General features: G+C 40.7%; 1 protein-coding gene and 1 long non-coding RNA gene across 3 annotated transcripts; one reads left to right on the top strand and one right to left on the bottom strand.

Annotated features, from left to right (window-relative positions):
• Positions 1–41: 41 nt before the first annotated feature.
• Positions 42–18,412, top strand: SRP54 (signal recognition particle 54). 2 transcript variants are annotated; one of them, XM_079954930.1, is made up of 16 exons: positions 42–174; positions 7,233–7,342; positions 7,674–7,765; positions 9,034–9,118; positions 10,817–10,921; positions 11,747–11,813; positions 11,898–11,955; positions 12,853–13,003; positions 14,150–14,298; positions 14,767–14,867; positions 14,986–15,072; positions 15,218–15,291; positions 15,451–15,559; positions 15,798–15,968; positions 16,707–16,802; positions 17,958–18,412. In XM_079954930.1, exons 2-16 carry the CDS (start codon positions 7,265–7,267, stop codon positions 18,047–18,049), a joined length of 1,515 nt encoding a protein of 504 aa, XP_079811056.1. In that variant the 5' UTR covers positions 42–174; positions 7,233–7,264; the 3' UTR covers positions 18,050–18,412. The 2 variants fall into 2 exon arrangements, with proteins under 2 accessions (XP_079811056.1, XP_079811055.1); XM_079954929.1 differs by lacking the exon at positions 42–174 and adding an exon at positions 1,505–1,757.
• LOC307204242 lies at positions 16,909–17,951 on the bottom strand. Its single transcript, XR_013833544.1, has 2 exons — positions 17,640–17,951; positions 16,909–17,265 (listed from the first exon to the last, which is right to left on the bottom strand). It is a non-coding gene; the product is annotated as an uncharacterized lncRNA (long non-coding RNA).
• Positions 18,413–22,564: the final 4,152 nt, after the last annotated feature.

Here is a 22,564-nt window from a genome sequence, read left to right as displayed (position 1 = left end):
TCTCCGTTCGGCGGCTGAATCCATTTATGTAAAAAAAACCCCATCCTTGTTGGACGCATGCGCTGAGCAGTCGCTATGCTCACCAGCCCTGGGAGAAAATGAAGAATCGCTCTCGCCGAGAGATACGCCGAGGCGCTATGACAGACACGGCTTAACAGAGCCCCGCCCCTTACAGTGCGTAATGGTGACGCCCAACGCCCCTTGTTGGCAAAGGGCCCGCTTTCTGAAGGTTTTCTGATACGGTATCCATCAGGAACGCGCGCAGTGGCCCCCCCCCCGCCAACGGTTTCTGGTTCGCACGTGTAGTTAGCAGAAACATCCCCCCCCCCCCAATCATGCGTGGCAAAAGCAAGAAAATACAAAGTTAATTAAAATGAACATACGCCAACACGGCGTTACGTAGGCTCCCTTTCATAGAAATAACAATAATGCTCTGTTTAAAAAAAACTTTACAATAAAGGATCCACATTTTTCACCCCTCCAAAAAAAAATCTGGTCACCTTGCTTAAGTTATAAAAGTCCTTTGGTTCAGCTTTTTGAGAGGGGGCCACTCTTCCATCGTCTCCCGAGCAAAACGGATGCCAACTATTGTTGTTGGTAGCAGTATATAAAAGAACTGATTTATTTATCTGGCATGCCCTACTATCCATAGATGGCTAACTCAGGAAGGACAAGTTTAAGTATGTCCTTTTTAAAATAGCCACTGGACACAATACATTTATTGTTTTCTATCCAAGATGATCGTTTCCCGCCCCGCCCCCCTTTCCTTTAAGTAAATGCTTATTTTTAACTTTTACTTGCTTAGCGTGCCAAACCAGATCATTTAAGTAGGTGAAATGTTGCTTCGTAAGTGTTGGGACAGGACTAGACCGAGAACTGACAGAAGCACCGAGTTTCCAAAAGCACGTTTATAATATATTGACAAGCAATTCCTTATTGGGTTTAACAGCGATTTGCTGTTAGTTCACACTCGCTTTTTTGATAGCTAGATGCTTGATTTTTTTAAAATAAAAAAAACCCAGCGACCCTTAAGCATAATATAGGTGGTTCGCAAATAAAATTAAAATCCTTAAAGTTCATGCATAAAGATTAAAGCCAGATGACGCACATCAACATTTGATGGGGCAAACCGCTTTCGTTCTCACACTTAAGAGGTCATCATACCATTTCCTTTCTGCTTATTTATTTCATAAAACACATGCACGGCTGGACCGTAAAAAACAAAACAAAACTTTAAAGCGGTTTATCAAAGACAAAAAGTAAAACTAAGACAAATTTTCAACCCTGCTTTAAAACAAAACAAAATACTAAAACAGATTAGAAGTCTAAAACCCCTGCTGGACAATTGCTCTAAAGCTCTGAATCGAAAGGAAACCTCTCCAACCCCGCCTGCGCCCTACGGACGTGCAGTACCCACCCTCCACCTCTGCACTCACTGGCGCACGCGTGGTTTCAATACCCGGACTCATAGTGGGCGGGGTCTTATAAATTCCCCGGAAGCGGAAGTGCGCGCGGGGTGTTTTCCCCCCCTTTTTGTGTGAGAGGCTGTTAACTTCGCAAGCTCCTTGTAGTGGTGACGTGACATTCTTCCCGGTTATGCTGGGGGAGACTGGAGGGGACGGTGCTCGTTACCGGTGCTGGGCCTGAGTTAACGGCTTCGTGAGGGCTTCCTGTCGCGCGGCTCTCGTCGCGGGGCCGGGCCGGGCCAGGCCGCCGCCGCTTTAGAGGCAAAAGGAGGGGGGAAGCCGCTGTTCTGGGTGAGTCTTGTGACGGGGCGGGTGGCTGCAGCGCTTGGGTGCGAATAAAAACTTGGCGCTGCTTTCTGGGTTCTGCCCAGCTGTTGCCCTGGATCTCTCCAAAGTTCAGGGCTGTGGGCAGCTTGGCTTGGGAGGAGGTCGCCGGGTGGTGTCTTGGTGAGGTGAAACTTGCTTTTGCGGCGAGGCCAAAATTCCTCAGTCTGAATCGGGCGAGACAGTTGTTGCTTAAGCCCTCGGCGGCCTTGCTGTATAATCTCGAAGCTTTTCTTCGTATGTAATCCCATATGCTCGTTATTTCTCATTCCGCGCGATGTAGGGCTGTGCTATTACATTCAAAACAGATTCTGAGCCTCCATTCAGATTAACAACGACATAGTTCAAAGGACCACATTTAAAAAAAACCTCCGTGAAAGTGCAAAGTACAATACAAATACTCATTTTTTTAACCAAAAGTATTCAGTTGGGAAATTTGTGTGTGCAGTGGCTTCCCAGTGACCTTTTAAAAATATATAACTTGTGAAATGCAGCAGCTTTTCTTTTATATAGGTTTAAACCATCTTGAGAAATGTTATATGTGAAGTGGCCCGGAGTTGTTTGGTGTATTTGATCAGCTGTTAAAGTTTTTGAGCTACAGTTTCAGTTTTTTTGTTACCTGTGAAATCAATGGCTAGTTCTACTAAAAAAATCCTGTATGTGTGTAGATTATTTAAAACACTTCAATTTTCTATCACATCCCTGACTCCAAGGCAGCTCACAAGACATAATAAAAGCAATCTGTTTACAGTGAAAATAAAAAGTTTAGCCACTGGTAGTGCAGTTGTAAATGAGGTTGCTTATAATTACGCCCCTCTAAGTTTGTTGGAACATACTTTCTACTAAGTGTTTTTAAGATTGTAGTCCAAGAAAATCGTACTGTAAATAGTTCCAGGTCTCCTCCTTTATCCTGGGAACACTTAAGCTCTTTTAGTTTGCAATAGTATGCTAATACTTACCTACTAAAAGTAACAACCCCATCTTTAGTACCTTTTTGGGAGCTCCAGTGTGGTGCCAGCAGGTGCAACAGAATTTTCCTCCCTCCATATCCAGCCCTCCCTCCACACAGAGAGTGAGCGAGCTCTGGGGCAAGCTGCAGGTGGGGCGGAGAATAAGTCCCATTTTCACAAGCAGACATCCATTGTGTAAGTGGGACACCACAATTAGATATCACATTTGCAGGTATCAGGAGGTGTCAGTCAGCAGGGAACTAAGTCATAAAGAATTATTGTGATCCATGGAGGTTGTTGCTGGTTCTTTTCACTAGAAGGTATAGTGGGTAGGTGCTGAACTAGCCACCTGGAGGTAAAAGTAGAGATGAACTGGGAGCTTTGCTTCCTTCTGCACTGACATATTTTGCCAGTTTAACCATATGTTTCCCTCATGAGTTGAACAAATTAAGATGATCTGCACTAGAGGTAAGGTTGCACATTTTTTTACCTTTCAGTTTCAATTTCTGCTACTGGTGATAAGGGACTCTTACAAATACTGTTCTGAACTATTGAGGAAATGCAAGTCTTACTGGTTTTTTAACATTTTTGTGGAGTCCATTTCTACTCTCTGGTGAACTTGTGCTCCCTGTCCCCTCCCTAGTGCCAAGATTAAAAGGAAAGTGTGGTTTGGCTCCTTGGTTGCTGAAGCTTGTTATACTCTTTCCTACAAAGGAGGATGGCAGGAGCTTCCTTGGCTGTTTTGAGGCCAATGGGTCTGGAGCACCACAAATGCACAGCCAGACTAAGGCCACAGTTTTTGGCTTATCTAGCAAAACTCTGTAAACAAAGGCTGGTTACCAATCCCAGCCAGTTTTTATGTTTTCTGGTTATACAGTTAGCATAGACTAGTTTCTTTGATTTTTCATAATAAATGTTATTGAAAAGACTTTAAAAACCGCACCAAAATATTGCTTAATTCAAATGGTTAAAAAACCCCGACATTGCTGTGATATATTTTAAATTAAGCAACTAAAATTGAATCAAATTTGTATCTACTTTTATACATAAAAGAAATCAGTTAAAGTAAGATACAGTTGCAGTAAACCTAATTTGAAGAGTTTGTTTTAGGTTATGAAATGTTTCCCATTATCTCTGCTAATGTCTGCCATTTGAAGCATGATGTTTAGCCTTTAATTAGACAGTCCAAAACAAAGAAGCTTACCTTTGGCTACTATTCCATACACAATAACTTGGGAGTAACGCTTAACTTGATATAGCAAGACTTACTTGTGACAAAATATGCAGATAATTAAGGTAATACAGAATGAAGACGTTGACCTAGTGTGTGGAAGCTGTGAAAATGGCAAATTCCACACCAGGCATAATTATACATATACAAATATTTGGTGTGATCACATTTGAAACACTGCGTACAGTTCTGCTTGCCTCACTTCAAAATGGATATTGTAGAACTGGAAAAGTTTTGAAACAAAAACAAGAGGATGGAGCAACTCCCCTATGAAGAAAGGCTGCGGTACATGAGACTTTTTGGTTTAGAGAAAAGGCAGGCAAGAGGTGACATGATAGTTTATAAAATGATGCATCAGCTAGAGAAAATGGATAGAAAAAAGTTTTTCTGCCTCTCTGATAATACTAGAACTTGTTGACATTAAAGGAAGCTGAATATTGGAAGATTCAGGACAGGTAAAAGAAATTACGGCCTCATGCAGCACATAGTTAATCTATGGAACTTACTCTCACATGAGGAAGTGATGACCAACTTGGATGGCCTTAAAGGAGAATGAGAGAAATTCATGAAATATAAGGGTATCAGTTGCTACTAGCCTTCATGGAAACAATAACGCTTCTGAATACCAGTTGCTGGAAACTGCAGGAAGGGAGAGTGCTCGTTTATGGATTTTCCACAAGCAACTGTTTGGCTACTGTGGGAACAGGATGCTGGACCAGATGGGGAATTGGCCCGATCCAACAAGTACTTACGTTCTTTGGCATGAGTAATTTGATTGCTCAGGTTAATTTGTGGGTTGTGTTAACTTATGATTCCTTTACTCTTGAAAATTGATATAGCTGTAACATTGGGCTTTGCCAGTAGTAGATTTGAATACTTGATGCATAATCCAGAACTTGTTTAAGCATTCTTCATGCCCATAGGAAAATATGCTATTACCTTTCTCACAGCTTGTATCCATAGTCCATCATTTATCTAGTAAAGCAGAGTAACCTAGATAGCTTTCGTTGTTTCCTTTCTTAAGATTTGATTCCTCTCACATTACCTGTTCTCAGAAATGAATATACAGTAGTCTTTTAGCTGAGGCACAACGCAGGTTGGGGTCCAAAGAACTGCATTTATTCCTGTGTGCCCACAAAGGCTTTAGATATGTTTCTGCAATAGCATTTCCTAATGCTGCAATATTTTGAAATAGAGGAAGCTCTCAGAGTAGTCTGATCTTTATGCAGTGCAGGTGGGGGCCTGCTGTTGAAAGGAAAGATACAAATCCCACTTGAATATGATCACAGCCTTTGGATCCTTGCAGAATAATCTGTTTTTTAAAGAATACTAGTTGACATTGAAAAAAAATAGTTAAATGCATTTCAAATGTGCGCTACAGTCCCATCCATGTATATTCAGAATTCAGCCTAATTGATTTCAGTGGGACTTGCAAGTGTGTATAGGTTTGCAGTCTAAACGTTCTTGATCTGGTGATTATGGAAGGTTTATCTTTTGACAAAAGGAAGCTTAGGAAACTCAACAGAACTTATATTTCTTTGCAGCTATAAATTTTATATAAACATTGAAGCATTAAATATTTGCATAATTTAACATGCAAAATATGATGGCTGTAATTGTTCAACATGTTAACTCTATGAAAAAATCAAAATATATTAGTAGGAACAATTTTCAGAGCATGTTTCTATCTCAGTACCTTGTTGATTAGCTTTGTTCTTTTGTACGACACCTTTTAAAAAATCTTCATGTGCTACTTCTAAAAATATTTTAATGTTCATAATACTGAAAGGTAGTATGAACATTAAAATATTTTTAGAAGTAGCACATGAAGATTTTTTAAAAGGTGTCGTACAAAAGAACAAAGCTAATCAACAAGGTACTGAGATAGAAACATGCTCTGAAAATTGTTCCTACTAATATATTTTGATTTTTTCATAGAGTTAACATGTTGAACAATTACAGCCATCATATTTTGCATGTTAAATTATGCAAATATTTAATGCTTCAATGTTTATATAAAATTTATAGCTGCAAAGAAATATAAGTTCTGTTGAGTTTCCTAAGCTTCCGGCCCCTTCATGGATCACTGCCTTGCCGTGGCGAAGGGGCTTGAAGAACTCAGAGAAGCTATGAACTATGCCGAGCAGGGCACCCAAGATGAACAGGTCATAGTGGAGAGTTTTGACCAAACGTGATCCACCTGGAGGAGGAATCGGCAAGCCACTCCAGTATCCCTGCCAAGAAAACTCCATGGACAAAGACAACAGGCATATAAAAGTTATGACGCTGGAAGATGAGCCCCTCAGGTCGGAAGGCGTCCAACATGCTACTGGAATTCATCATGCGAAAGGCTGGGCTGGATGAATCCCTAGCCGGAATTAAGATTGCTGGAAGAAATATCAACAACCTCAGATATGCAGATGACACAACCTTGATGGCAGAAAGTGAGGAGGAATTAAAGAACCTTTTATTGAGGGTGAAAGAGGAGAGTGCAAAATATGGTCTGAAGCTCAACATCAAAAAAACGAAGATCATGGCTACTGGTCCCATCACCTCCTGGCAAATAGAAGGGGAAGAAATGGAGGCAGTGAGAGATTTTACTTTCTTGGGCTCCATGATCACTGCAGATGGTGACAGCAGCCACGAAATTAAAAGACGCCTGCTTCTTGGGAGAAGGGCAATGACAGGCCTAGACAGCATCTTGAGAAGTAGAGACATAACCTTGCCAACAAAGGTCCGTATAGTTAAAGCTATGGTTTTCCCAGTAGTGATGTATGGAAGTGAGAGCTGGACCATAAAGAAGGCTGATCGCCGAAGAATTGATGCTTTTGAATTATGGTGCTGGAGGAGACTCTTGAGAGTCCCATGGACTGCAAGAAGATCAAACCTCTCCATTCTGAAGGAAATCAGCCCTGAGTGCTCACTGGAAGGACAGATTGTGAAGCTGAGGCTCCAATACTTTGGCCACCTCATGAGAAGAGAAGACTCCCTGGAGAAGACCCTGATGTTGGGAAAGATGGAGGGCACAAGGAGAAGGGGGCGACAGAGGATGAGATGGTTGGATAGTGTTTTCGAGGTTACCAGCATGAGTCTGACCAAGCTGCGGGGGGCAGTGGAGGACAGGAGTGCCTGGCGTTCTCTGGTCCATGGGGTCACGAAGAGTCGGACACGACTAAACGACTAAACAACAACAACAAATACTGAAAGGTTAGTTCTCACGAGGGACAATATGTCATTGATATTTTAATGTTTCTTTTACAGATCATATGTGAGTTGTCTTTGAAGTTGCCAAAATGGTTTTAGCAGATCTTGGGAGAAAAATAACCTCAGCATTGCGCTCTCTGAGCAATGCTACAATTATCAATGAAGAGGTACGTAGCATTTCCATATGTGTTGTAATGATGATAGTTAACTAGAAGGTAAGAATTATCTCTTCACAATCAAATTTGGCTTTGGAAGAAAATGGCCCAAGCTTAAAGTAATAAGGTTAAATTTGTACATACTATATCATGAAACACGTGAGAGCTGCTTAAAACATACTGTGTGGCAGCTGTGGCAACTAATTAACTGAGACTTAATTTGTATTGTTGGAATGGTTGAACGACAACTTTCTACTACAAATGTAATTTTCTTTGAAATACTGGATTAACAAAATTCAGCATGTTAACATTTTCTGAATTGTCTTTGTTTTCTCCTTACAAGGTTTTAAATGCTATGTTAAAAGAAGTATGTACAGCATTACTGGAAGCTGATGTCAACATTAAGTTAGTGAAACAACTGAGAGAAAATGTCAAGTAAGTGATCCAACCAAGATAACATAAAGATGTACAATTTTCTGCAGTGATTATCTTTGCTTGCTTGTGTCTTGAGAGAGCCATGGGTGACTTCTTCATACTACTTAATTAATACCCAACTTAAATCAGTTCAATTTCTAGTTTCAGACGAATAACTGATGTCTCAATAAGTGCTCTTCTGACATAGCTTATCTGCCCCACACAAATCGAAGTACAATCATTGTAAAAATATGGGGTATTATACAACTCTGCCCATATGCAAATTGAACAGACTTCCTCTTGTGCAACAATACTTCTCCATCCTCTCCTCCCAGCAGTGCACCCTCAAAATCTGCTCCAGAGAGTTGGGAGCGTTGGGGGTGATGAGCCTCCAGGGCAGATTTAGAATGTGAGTATATGGCTGCAGAGGTGGTGCTAGGGAGAAGTCTTCTTCCACAAGTAGAAGTTTGCCTGTTGAATTCTGCCTGTAGTAACTCCGTTATAAGTAGTCCTAACATCCAGGACCTTCAGAATAATGCAAGATACAGCACTTCTATAACAAATTGATTGCTGGGAGGGAAGGGTAGGAGACATGAGTAGCTGTATGTACTTCTGGGCAAGCTGCCAAGACCGAACTGAAATAGCAAGCTGGAATCCTGCTTGCAATGAAATTTACTTGGTGCATGGAATACGTATGACTGACATATGAAAGGTGTTAGTTGTTTTATATGTGGATGAGCAAAACACTATTTTGAATACACAAATGTTTTTGCACAAAAGTATACTATATTGATTATCTGTCCATCTTTACTTGATTAACGTTAACATTGTTGTTCTGTTATTTATTAATTTGTTATTCACAAAGCGACATGCATTCAAACCAGTTCAAACAAACACAAATAATGAAAATCTAAAAACAGTTACAGTATATGGATAAAGCATAGGTCTTACAGATCCCACCCCACAAAAAAGGGTCAAAAAGGCCTGAAAATGAGTAAAGAGGAAAGTCTTTGCCTATGCCTAAAAATAGATAAACATGACACCAGGCATGCCTCCCTGTAAAAGCCACCACTGAGAAGGCCTGTTCCTATGTTGCCATTCTTCATGCCTCCTGCAGAGTGGGCACATGATGAGTAGCTGTTACTGTAGAGAGAAGGGGGTCTTTGAGTAAGTTTGATAACTCCATGCTCCTAAACATGCTCTTGGATGCAATTCCCATTGAATTTAACATAACATTTCTGTTGTATTGCTTTTGATCTTGTATTGCTTATTTTCTGTTTGAACTATAGATCTGCTATTGATCTTGAAGAAATGGCTTCTGGCCTAAATAAAAGGAAAATGATTCAACATGCTGTCTTTAAAGAACTTGTTAAGGTAAAATATATTAAATAGTAGTACACTTGGTTTTTCTAATCTATATGTTGCTTGCTTTAATACAGCCTGGCACTCAAGGTTTCCTTCTTTTTTTGATCAAACATTCCTTGTTTCTACCTCACATTCTCATATGAAGGTTGTTGCCACATTTCTATATGAATATTGAGTGACCATTGCCATTCTAATTGTAGGTATGTGCAATCTTGCTAAGACATTGTCAGGGGACTGCCATCGGAACAGGGGAGGGGGGCAGGGGAATACAGAGAGCCTCCAATGCTTCTGAGGAGCAGCTCCTCGTCCAGCGGTGGGGAAAGCCACACCTCCAGTGGAGCAGAGAGGGAAGGGGGCAGCCAAGCAAGGAGAGGGCTCGAAGATGCTGCTGGGAGGCAGGCACGCCACTTCCGTTGCTCAGCCTGCGCAGGGGTGAAACGCAAGGAGGGGAGGCGGAGATTTGGGGTGTCTTAAGTTTTTATGTTGGGGGAGAAGCCAGAAGAGGATTCTGCAAGTGACTAAGACGGACATGAACTTGTTGATTCTGCACTGTAAATAGTTTGCACCAATGAAACCTTTAAAAGACATGTCAGAGTCCTGCCTGGTTACTCATGAGCAACCACCACCCGCATCTGACAGACATAAAACAACAATGGTTATGGGACATCTTTATACTACAATGCAGATTTTATTCTTACTCATTTTACATATTTCTTTCTACTGCAGAAGCTATAATCTTAAGCATTGTGTTACATGTGTTGCAATAATCTGTTGAGTGGAGTAGCTTGTTAGCCAGCATTGGCGAGATCTACCCTTTATACAGTTGACAGTGGCTCAAATTAATACCAAACCAAAGTTTGTGCTACCTCCGTTTTAGTGTGGTGGTTATATTGACAAAACTGTAGTTACAGCCATTGTTCTGCTTCTGGAGTCTATTGTGCACAGAAGCAACAGTGCTTAGCAGGTGCGGAGGAAAGGCAAATGGTTCTAATCAGTGGCTTGCCTGCACATTTGGAAGCTGAAATTATGGCTGGTTGACTTCCAGACTATGATTAGCTTGAACTGTGATTAAGTGTGATGTCCAAAAGGAGCAATGGTGTAGTTTAAATGAATAACTGGATTTTATACCAATTGTATAGCTAGAATACCCCAGTTGAGAGTACTGCAAAAGCAGGTGTATGTGCTGTTCACCTGACTTCACAGTGGGGTGATGATTGTAGGGACATTAGTGCACCATGCTTGCAAAGAAACACTGCTTCAAAGACTTCAAGCCCGTTTTCTCCAGGGATTGGTGGCGTGTTAGTCTCACAGCTGATCCTGCTGTGTCTCCACCATCTCTGCATGTGATGTCATATATGGGGAGTAGGAGGGGTGAAGTGGGGAATGTGACCTTGTGGGAGAAATTGGGACCTGTGCTGGGCCAGAGTTTACCCACCCCTGTCTTAATGACTGTAAGGATGGTCTTGTTAAACTTGTTCACTGGCACTGGTTTGTATCACTGCTAGGTAACTGGAGGGGTTTTGAGTGGCACAGAATTGGGCAATGTTACCATTTACCGTTGTTTTACTTTGATTTCCAAGAAAGCATCCATGATGCTGGAAAAAGTATATTAAATCTTCAAGCAAAACTGCACACTAAAAATCTTATGTGTTACTGTGATTCTGAAGCTTTGCTTCGTAGCACACATGTATACTTTTTGCTTTATAGCTCGTAGATCCTGGAGTAAAAGCCTGGACACCAACAAAAGGAAAACAGAATATCATAATGTTTGTAGGGCTGCAAGGAAGTGGCAAAACAACATCATGTTCAAAGGTAACTTGCATTCTTCATAATATTTAATATAGACTGTTTGCTTTCAGATAGACATTTGTGACTATGAACAAAACTGAACTAAATTTTAGGGGTGCATTCAGGTGTTACGAGGCAAAATCTTTCTTGTATAAAGAATTTGCCACAGAGAGATCTCTGGGACTTTGAGCTTAACTACTTTTGATTGAATCTAGACCTTCTGGTCCATGAACAGAAAGGCTTCTTTCATTTCCAAAAGGAATGCTGATCCAGTGGAAGCTTCTTCTTGAAGAGGGGAAGACATGACATTCATCAGTTTCCAACATCTCTTTGCAGCCACTAGCATGACTATTACCATTTAAGAAGGTCTCTTAGCACTGGAGTGGCATCTAGTTAGTGTGTTCCTTTCTGGTCAAGGATGGATCTAATCCTATCATTGCAGGAGATCATAAAATGAAGGTCACTTTTGTTGTCCTTTTATAGAGTCTACATCTTGTACATAGCCATACCTTGACAAGACTTGAAAATAGTGGCATATAGTGCAAGCCACCTGTCACTGCATGACAGTAAAACTTCACTGTAAATGTCATATAAAGGCAGCAGAACCCATATCTTCTGCAGCTCAGTATTCTGCCCTAAGAGCTTACATTTGTAAGCAAGTCTGAAATGAAAGAACCTTACTGTTCTAATGCACCATATTGATTAGCTTTAATTGCTTTTGTGCCACAAGGCCCATTTTGGTCTTCCTATTGGGCACTGAAAACTAATGAAAACATGATGTAATGTTCTTGAGAGTTCTTAATACTAAACTTGACACTATCATTACATCTTTGGATTTTTTATTAACAGTTGGCATACTACTACCAGAGGAAAGGCTGGAAGACATGCTTGATATGTGCAGATACTTACAGAGCAGGTAAAATACTTTCCCCCCAGCGATTTCATTTTCACTAGATGTGCATATTCTACATGGCTAACAAATACTGTCTGAATTCTACAGGTGCTTTTGACCAGTTAAAACAGAACGCAACAAAAGCAAGAATTCCATTCTATGGCAGGTATGTATCTTTAACTTAAGATCTGTTGCAAAAATTATGTTATCAGATTCTGAAATGATATTTGAAGAACAATATTAGTCAATGTGCTGCCCCCAAGATGAAGTTGTTTCAAACTCCCATCACCCCTGACCCTTTGCTATGTTGGCTGAGGCTGATGGCCACAACATCTGGAGGGCATTTTTATATATATATGTAAAGCTAGAATTTAACTATTTCACTCTTTCTGATTTTTAAAGTACTTCTCATGGCTGTGAGAGAAGCTTAGTAACTTGGAATCAATGTCTTACATCCAGAAGGAAGTCAGTTGGGGTTTCAGTAACAGGACCATAGCCTAACTTTGTTTCCAAGCCTGCGTTCATTGCACTGGCACTCATAGTGCACCCAGTGTGCTCGTTCCTTTTCCTCTACTGTTACAGGCTGAAATTTAAAGTGTGTGTGCATTTGTGTGTTGGGGTGGGGATTGTAAACCAGTCAATAACTTGCTTTGGAAATGAGTTTGAAAACATTTGATTGTGCACAGAAAATTTGCAGACTCTTAGTGTCATAGGAAATAGTCTAGAATAGCAGTGGTTGGTGAAGCAGTTCACGTGTGGAAGCAGTGAGCTGCTTCAGTGAGGCAGTGAAGGGCCAAGGAAGCCCTTCCTTACTAAGTGTTGGGCTGTGCCAGCACCATGGAAGCAGGCTGCTGATAGCAACAGTTTATGCTGTCTGCTTGACAACTACATACTTGCACTGTGGCTGCTGGGACACCTGCTGACTATAGGAAGGAGGAACTCTTCCCCCTCCCCTTAATTGCACGCAGTGATAGGGGTGTTTCCTGTCAGAGAACCATCTCGTTGAAATCTGCTTGGTAACATTGTCCATGTAACTGAAGCATGTGTGTTCCTGTTGGAACAGTTACACAGAAATGGATCCTGTGATCATTGCATCAGAAGGTGTTGAAAAATTTAAGAATGAAAACTTTGAAATAATAATTGTCGACACAAGTGGTCGTCACAAGCAGGAAGACTCACTCTTTGAAGAAATGTTACAAGTTGCCAATGCCATAGTAAGTATTGTACACAATAGCTTTAGTTTTGACAACCGTGCTGAAATTAGTCATGCTGAAGTCCTGAAGTACCTACTGCCTTATCAAAATGAATCCCTAGATTCAGTGGGGCTTACTCTTTAGTAAGTGTACACAGGATTGCAAATTTTGGGTCTGTTCATAACATAGGGCAAATCATCATGAACAATTTTTGCTTTTTGGGCCAGGGACTGTTTTGAAGGGCCCAATTCAGAGTGCTGGTTTTGAGCTATAAAGCTTTTAAGTGGCCAGGACCACAATATTTCAAGGACTGCCTCTTTCCATATGAACCTACCTGGACCTTGACATCAGTTTCTGAGGCCCTTCTTCATGTGCCTTCTCCACAAGAGGTCCAGAGGGTGGTGATACGAGAATGGGCCTTTTCTACAGTGGTTCGCCATCTGTAGAATGCTCTCCCCAGGGAGGTTCGCCTGGCACCTTCATTATATACCTTTAGGTGCCAGGCAAAAATGTTTCTCTTTAACCAGGCCTTTGGTTGATTGGTATCCTATACCCTTTTAAAATGTGTTGGGGGGTGGTTATTGGGTTGTTTTTGTTTTTATTTTGATTAAATATTTTGTGTTTTTATATTTTGATTTTATCCTGTGAACATCCCTGAGGCCAGATATAGGACAGTATGCAAATTTAATAAATAATAGTAATAATAATAATAATTGAAGGAGTCATAAAATGGAGTCCCTCAACTTGGTCTCTCTTTGATGATCCAGATCTAATACAAGCTAAATAGACTGATGCTGGGCTATATTTATGCAGACTATTACCGATAAGTCTGGTATATGTTGCAGACGCATGATTTTAATGGCAAAATAATCCTATTAGTCATGCTGAACTAGCTTTTGAGGGCACTGTAAACCTTCCAACTTTTAAAAGTTCAAAATTTTAGGAAATGTTAAACTAGGCCTCCATATTAAAATTAAGATCAGAATAATTCTTGGTTATAAGTAATTATTAGCATTGTGTAGTACTGCAAATGATTTGTCTTCTCCTTTGATAACATGCAAAAATGGTAAAACACTTTCCTGCGTGTTTTCTTTATACTTGCTGATATAAAAGCAGTTGGAAAGAGAGAAATTAATTATTTTCTCTTACTTGTGTAAATACTTACAGCAACCAGACAATATTGTTTATGTGATGGATGCCTCTATTGGTCAAGCCTGTGAAGCTCAAGCAAAGGCTTTCAAAGATAAAGTTGATGTTGCTTCTGTGATTGTAACAAAACTGGATGGCCATGCAAAGGGAGGTGGGGCACTCAGTGCGTAAGTATATTTTCACTTAATTATGGAACTAAGTAGCACTGCAGTGACTGTAAATAGCTGAGTACAGTAAAACTGTTCAGAAAGTAATGCTAATCCTTTGCTTTGGTGATATTATTTTGAAGAACCTTATTTTCCCTCAAGGGGAAATAAATCATTAAGAGTAATTGCCACCTCTTGTTACATTGGAGTGTGCATGTTTGGCTCTATGCTAAACTATCTCTAATAAGGTGGAATCCATTTTTCAAGCAGCAGAATCCAGTGACTTAAGTATTGTGATGAGGCTACTTTACCTATTCTTTAAGCATAAATAAATTTAAGTAGGTCTATGCTGTATCTACTGTGATTTGGCTCACAATTTTTAATGACGTTTTTCAAATTCAGAATGATAAATTTTATTTAAAATCCATCTTGCGCACTAGAATGCTCTGTGTTGAATTGACTTACAGTTGACTTTGTCCTTCATTGCAGAGTGGCTGCCACTAAAAGTCCAATCATTTTTATTGGTACTGGAGAACATATAGATGACTTTGAACCTTTTAAAACACAACCCTTCATCAGCAAGCTTCTTGGTATGTATTAATTGCCGATAGAACCAAAAAAAACCCTTTCTAAAAATATATTCTTCAGTGTTTAAAAATCTCATATGGTTTTTATTTTAGCTCCTGAAGATGCCTTTTTGTATTACAGGTATGGGAGATATTGAAGGACTGATAGATAAAGTAAATGAATTGAAATTGGATGACAATGAGGCACTCATAGAGAAATTAAAACATGGTAAGCTGTGCCAAAAGTATTACTAATATGCTGTGTAACAGCTCAAAACACCTATTCATATGTGTGTTTTGAATGACTGAGTGTAGCAACCTAATTTTTTTAATGTAACTATTTATCGTTGACTCCCACTTTTTTTGCTCTTCAGGTCAATTTACTTTAAGAGATATGTATGAACAGTTCCAAAACATTATGAAAATGGGGCCCTTCAGTCAAATCTTGGTAACTATGGCTGAAACTTGTTTTTCTTTTGCAGTCTGATAAGATTCTTTTTTCTCCTGAGTTCAGAAAATTCTGCACTAAAACATTAAAATTCAGTCTGAACTAAAATGCTACATATATTTGAAAATGGCATTTAATATTTACTTATAATTGTTGTAGGGTATGATCCCAGGTTTCGGAACAGATTTTATGAGTAAAGGCAACGAACAGGAATCAATGGCAAGGCTAAAGAAACTGATGACAATAATGGACAGTATGAATGATCAAGGTAAAGTTTCTTGCAGTTGAGCAACTGAGTGACCGATGTGTTGAAGTGTACTTACTACATTGTCAGAATAAAAGCCTAAACGAATTATACCTAATCTTTACTGTTTATAAAACTAAAATACCAAGCTATTAGTATAGAATGTTGAGTGGTTGCCCTTCTAAAAAACCTGTAATTGACTCATCAGCATTTTAACAGTGCACAATAAATTGTTTATTTTCCCATGGCTTCTCTAATGTAGAACTTGATAGTACAGACGGGGCCAAAGTTTTCAGTAAACAACCAGGAAGAATCCAAAGAGTAGCAAGAGGTTCTGGTGTTTCAACTAGAGATGTTCAAGAACTCCTGACACAGTACACAAAATTTGCACAAATGGTGAAAAAGATGGGAGGCATAAAAGGACTTTTCAAAGGTGAGAATAATTACAGTTGCATGGCTTTCATGTTCTCCAATTTAATCAGTTGCATAACTTTAGAAGCCCCAATTCTGGACCAATTGTAAAAACAAATAATGTTTTGTGCTTATGAATTCCCATGTTAAAAATAGATTACATGAGCATCGCTGTGTAGAGAAGCTGTATGTAAATTTGGTTTTAAAACATCAGTTTCATAGACATGTCCTGAAAAAGACACAAACAGTATTTTTCTACTTCCCTTGGAATCGAACTAGAGAATTGTGTCTGACCCTGTTTAAGAGATGAAGCTGAAACGTGGTAGAGATAATAGGTCTTGCTTGTCTCTCTGAAAAGAAAGCAGACTTTTCTAATGAGACTATGATTCATTGTTTTGTTTAATAAATTTGTATACCAACCTGCAGCCAAAGATCACAGGGCAGTTCACTGATAATGTCTTGGATTCAAATGTCATATTTTCCCATGCTGTGGAGGCTCAATGTGTTCCAAACTCTGGGGAAAAGGAGCAATCTATAGACAATCAAATAAGTTTTAACAGTGTTGTACAAGCCAGACAGTCAATCCAGTTCTCTAGAGTGAATAAGCATGATTTCTAGCAAAATTGAGATTACTGACTTTTCTTGTGCTTATCTCTAAAATGCACAACTGCCAGCACACTAAGAGGATAAACACCATGTAATGTTTCTGATGGGTTTGTCATTTCCCTCTCCCCTTCTCCTGTTTTTCCACCCCTTTAAGGAGGTGATATGTCAAAGAACGTAAATCCATCCCAGATGGCAAAATTGAACCAACAGATGGCAAAGATGATGGATCCCAGAGTTCTTCATCATATGGGTAATTGTTATTCCCCCCCCCCTCTGCTTACTGTAGGAGGCTAACAAAATAGGTACATCATGTAATTTAACAACTCTATTTTAATTCTCATAATTGCATATTGTCCAATGCTGAAGTCTAACTTGCCTTGGAAAGCAACTGTCTTGATAAGAATTCTAACGTACTTACAGGCCTATGGTTATGTGGTTATGTTTCAAAATTTAAAGGACAGTTCAATTGTTATTGCCAAATTTCAGTTTCTCTGCAGAAGGAATGATGGAAATTATCTATCAGTAGCATATTGGTGCCGGATATCAGTGCTGAGGACACCTTGTGGGGTTCAAACAGTTTGAAACTGAATTTTTCCTCTTAAAACAAATTGGAGCAGGAGTAGACAGCTATTGCCTTCCATAAATTTTAAATAGAGCTCAAGTACTTTAGTAACTGTTAAATGAGAGCTTGTGCTACCAGCATTAGCACACACCTATGCTTAATACAGGGACGCAGGTGGCGCTGTGGGTTAAAGCCTCAGCGCCTAGGACTTGCCGATCGAAAGGTCGGCGGTTCGAATCCCTGCGGCGGGGTGCGCTCCCGCTGCTCGGTCCCAGCGCCTGCCAACCTAGCAGTTCGAAAGCACCTCCGGGTGCAAGTAGATAAATAGGGACCGCTTACCAGCGGGAAGGTAAACGGCGTTTCCGTGTGCGGCTCTGGCTCGCCAGAGCAGCGATGTCACGCTGGCCACGTGACCCGGAAGTGTCTCCGGACAGCGCTGGCCCCTGGCCTCTTAAGTGAGATGGGCGCACAACCCCAGAGTCTGTCAAGACTGGCCCGTACGGGCAGGGGTACCTTTACCTTTACCTATGCTTAATACATTTTGTTCTGTTCTGTCAAAGCTATCCCTTCCATGCTGTATGCCCTGTGGAATCTTCATTCTTTTTTGTCGTTGAAGAGCAATACATATCACAGCATGCTATGAAAAGTCGCCTGTTTGCAATATGACACAAAGGGCTTCTGTTGGATAAATGCTAGCCAAAAGTTACGTTGCACACACTGAACTAATTGTGCAACTCTTTGGATTCCAGTTGACTGGTTCTTATATAAATGTTCCATCTTACTAGGCTTCTTCCAAACTGTAATGTTGAAGTGTCCATATTTAATATTCCTCTTTTATTCCAGGTGGCATGGCAGGACTGCAGTCAATGATGCGGCAGTTTCAACAAGGTGCTGCTGGAAATATGAAAGGCATGATGGGATTCAATAACATGTAAAAAGCCTTAATAAACTGACTTGATTAACCATTTGCTGGAACATCACTAAAAGAATGAGATCTCCTTTTTTTACAGTGAAGGAGAATGTTAATGCAACAAGTGATGCTTTTGAAACTTCAATCTGAGAGTTTCTAGATTTATTTCTAGAAAGTGGTTATATTTTTGCTTAAAGTGGTTCTTTTCTGTTTTAATTTTGATGTTACATGGAGAATTAAGTTAAAAATCAAATCATGTACAAATTTAATATTTAGAGGAACTTTTTAATTGCCTCATGGCAGCCGTTATATTTGTAAACAATTCAGAACTTTGGTTAATACCAATATGTCACAAATATACTGTAAAATAAAGTGGTTGTAAATTTAAGAGTGGGGGTTTCTTTGTGACTTTGCACTGGGCTTCAGAAGTAAGCTGCTTGTAAGGGAAGTATTGCCAGTGTTAACTTTAGAGTGTATTGAAGTGTTCCTGGATGGCTTTTCTTGATTCAAATATTTACTTTGGACAAAGATTGCTCAGTGAAGAGATTCTGTCTGGAACCGAATCTCTACTATTTTTCCAGAATGTCAAGAGCCATGTCACCTAGAAACGTTGATGTGTCTCGTTCACTTTGGCATTCTTTTGGAGGTAACTACTTTCCCAGTTGATATTTCATGCTACCTTTTCTAGAGCTTTTCTCACTGGCATCTTAAGGCCCCAAACCAATTATAGACAAAGATCTAAGAATGCCTGTGTACCTCTCGAAGCTGTTTTTTCTTTCAGAGACGGCTTCAATTTTCTGAACCAACTGGTTAAAATGGTGGGAGGCATCCCATAGGTGGGGGTTGGGGCAAAGCAAATGTGTGACACTCGAGGGCCTGCGCTAGTTAAGCTCTACATAATCAAAGTGCTGATCAACCGGTTTTTAAGTCCATTAACAAGCCTCATTACTATAATTATACTAATACCTGGATAGATGTTGTCTATCAACACCCTGCCTTAGATACAGAGATTCACGCATGAGCAGGCACCACTTTTAGCTTGGTGGTCCTGCTGGGTTGCTCCAAGTCCCCTGACTGGCTGTAGCCCCCTGTGCCTCATTCCATATATTTTCAGAGGATCCATCAATCCTTAGAAGTGGGTTTTAGACTGCATAGGGGTCTGCTGTATAGGAGGGGGTCAATAAAGCCCCACGATCTCTAAATTAGCACATTTTCAGATTTTTAAAATAAAGAGCTAAGTGATTTTATGTCACTTTTTCCATGGACTATGCTGCATAACCTACTAATTTGTCACACTTGTGGCTGTTCCGTTGTGGTTTAAGTAGAATTCATACAAAAACAAATGTTATGCCAAAGGGTGACAGGAAAAAAAGGAGGTTTAGTTAGCACAATTAATCAAGTCTCAATAAATATTTCCAGAGCTAGCTGATAGTCAAAAGGAAAAAAATATATCAAACATTAAGTTTTCAGCATATATCCCACATTTCCCCATCTTTAAATCTTAGCTTTTACCTTGATGCAAATGTTTAGCAAAGACTATTGCAGGAGCACATCTATAGTGATCAACTGGTGAAGCAGAAACTGTCTTCTACCAAACCTATTGTGAATTGAACTACTTTTGCTACTATGTGGGAGGGGGTTGTGGTGGAAACAGTTGCTATAAGAACTACAGAAGATTAACACTACATACAGTACTTTGTGGTACGAATACAAAAAAGATTGTGTGACAGTAGGATTCCCATACCTAAATACATTTAGCCTTAGTGTGTAGAAAATGAGATAAGTTCTGTTCTAAGCTGGGTAAGGACCAATTTTTCTGTCTTGCTAACGAATCCACAAAATTAAGCAAGAAGCCGCAATCCTCCTGAAGAGTTGGCATCTGCTATCCTCCAACCGCTGGGCTCACTGGAAGTCAAACCTTTACATTTTGTGCAGAAAAACTACATGTGTAAAGCAAATTTGTGTTAGTACACATGTACCCCAACTTGCCTACAATGAATTCAATGTGTAGTTTACATACTTCTCCCCCTCATTTTGTCCTCATGACAACCCTGTGAGGCACATGAGACTGAGAGACAGTGACTGGCCCAAGGTGAGCTTCATGGCTAAATTGAATGAAAGATAAAGGGTTGAAGCTCAGTAGGAGAGCAGAGGTTTTGCATGCAAAAGGTCCAAGGCTCAATCTTGTGTCTCCAGGAAGGGCTGCAAAATACTCCTGCCTGAAATTATGGACACCCACTGTTAGTGTAGAAAATACTGAATGAAATTGTTCAGTGGTTCGAGTCAGTAGAAGGCTGCTTTTTCTGTCTCAATCCTGTTTAGCAACTGTTGCGTTAAAACTGCCATTTCATGTACCTAATGAAATAGCCTATTTTCCCAGAAAGCTACTTTATAATACAGGCACCACCACCCTGTTTACATGGGGGTTACGATCGGAGACACCACACTCTTCGGTGAAATCGCTTATAATTGAGTCCCATTGGGAAAAGCCTGCAAACACCCCATTCTGCCCCACCCCACCCCTATTCCATCCTTTTAATGATGCACAAAATGTTCCTTAGCTCCATCAGAATCTATTCTGTCAGGGGCTCAGGAGCAGAGGCACAGGGAAGAGAGGAGATGGAGAGCGAAGGGGAAGAATCCGAGGGGAGCGTAGGAGAAGAGGACAGTGGACCGAGGGATTCCATGAGCCTCTCAAGCGAATCGGAAGATTCACAGAAGGGGGCGCCAGTGGCCAGGGGTAGGGGGTTCCCAAGGGGAACGCCCCAGGAGCAAGGGGGCAGCAGGGACTCCCAGAGCAGTAGCTGGAAATCAGGACCAGCTTCCCCACCAGAGCAGAGTGGGGGGGAAGAGTCCCAAGGATCGGGGCCAGTGCATTCCCCACCAGGGAGAGAAGATAAGGCAGGGCTGACCACGCCTCCATCAGAAAGTCGGACAACGGAGGAGAGGTCAGATCCGGCCAGTGTCCCGGAAGAGGGAAGCAGTGACCGAAGTAGTGTAACGGTTAGGAGAAAGGTCACTGGGCTGGCGCGAGAGGCAAGTTCAAATGTACAGGAGCGCGGGACAGCAGAGAATGAGGATTGGGAACCGGGTCCTAAAGCCCGCCGGAGGGAGGGGGAGGAGCTAAGCGACTCAGCGTCGGAAGAGTCCAGAAAGGGCAATGCCCCAGCGGGCAGGAGGACCCAGAGGAGGAGAGAGCAGCGTAAAAGGTGGAGCAGGGCTAGGATCTTAAACTGGTGTCATAGGGGAGGAGACTCAGACGGGACTTCGCCGATCTAGGGTTTAAGACGTAGGGCTGCACGCTGTGGCTTTGAAATGGAAACTGAACTTCAATAAAGACTTTTGTACATTACTACAGCCTAGCGTTGGTCCTCTGTGAGCTGGGACCTAGAGGCAGCTCTGACAGCTTATAATTGAGTCCCATTGGGAAAAGCCTGCAAATACCCCATTCTGCCCCACCCCACCCCTATTCCATGCACAAAATGTTCCTTAGCCCCATCAGAATCTATTCTGCTATTCTTTGCTTCTGCCCACAGCCACACCACCCACTTTTTCTATATTGAAAGATGTCTGAAGGATGATGAGGCATATCTTACACAAATAATTTAATAGCTTACTGAAGTGCTGAACATTCTATATTTATCATTACATTTATATGCCACCTTTCCCTCTAAGGAGCTCAGCCTGGTTCTCTCTTCCCCATTCTCTCCTCACATCAACTCTGAGGTAGATTCAGGTAGGTAGCCATGTTGGTCTCACGCAGTTGAAATAAAAAAATAAAAAATTGTCCAGTAGCACCTTAGAGACCAACTAAGTTTGTTCTCGGTATAAGCTTTCAGATCTGGAGAAGTGTGCATGCACAGAAAAGCTTATACCAAGAAGAAACTTAGTTGGTCTCGATAAGGTGCTACTGGACAATTTTTTAATTTCTGAAGTAGGTTAGACTGAGAGATGTATATAAACCTTTGATATGGTATTATATGTATATTGTATTGAAAATTAATAAAAACTTTTATTAAAAAAGAGAGAGAGAGAGACAGCTTCTGGCCCAAGCTCAGTGAGTGTCATAGCTGAGGACTCGAAGCCTGGTCTCCCAAGGTCATAGTCCCAGCGCTCCAGCCATCGTGCAACACTTTGCTCTCCAAACCTCCCCAGCATTTCCCTTTGAGATCTCTAACCCTGCTTCCCTGAACTACCAACTCCACAGTATCCTAAGAATGCCTGAGACTGTCCAAAAATCATAGAATTGTAATTCCCTATAATTCTTTGGGGAATTATAAGGACTGGACTACCTAAATTGTTTAGAAATTGGTTTATGTATGCGACTACAGCAGCAAAAATGCTACTTGCCCCCAAATGGAAAGGAGCAGACCTCTCAGCAAAGTAGGAATGGATACAAAAACTTATGGAATATGCAGAAATGGCAAAACTTACTGGAAGAATAAAATCAAGATAACAAGTTTTTTTTTAAATAAAAGAATGGAAATTGTTTATTGAATACTTACAGATAAATTGCAAACAGATAAAAACATTGGCAGAA

The sequence above is a fragment of the Podarcis cretensis genome, assembly GCF_951804945.1.
Source record: "Podarcis cretensis genome assembly, chromosome: 1".
Classification (NCBI taxonomy): Eukaryota; Metazoa; Chordata; class Lepidosauria; order Squamata; family Lacertidae; genus Podarcis; species Podarcis cretensis.
Note: the sequence above shows the minus strand (reverse complement) of the source record. Positions and strands in the feature narration are given on the sequence as shown.

What these genes read in the sequence shown, in the direction of transcription:
- SRP54 (XM_079954930.1), top strand. Translation starts at nt 7,265, where the DNA reads ATGGTTTTAGCAGATCTTGGGAGAAAAATAACCTCAGCATTGCGCTCT. An exon ending in AGAATTCCATTCTATGGCAG is followed by an intron (nt 11,956 to 12,852) that starts GTATGTATCTTT and finishes CTGTTGGAACAG; the next exon opens with TTACACAGAAATGGATCCTG. An exon ending in GGACAGTATGAATGATCAAG is followed by an intron (nt 15,560 to 15,797) that starts GTAAAGTTTCTT and finishes TCTCTAATGTAG; the next exon opens with AACTTGATAGTACAGACGGG.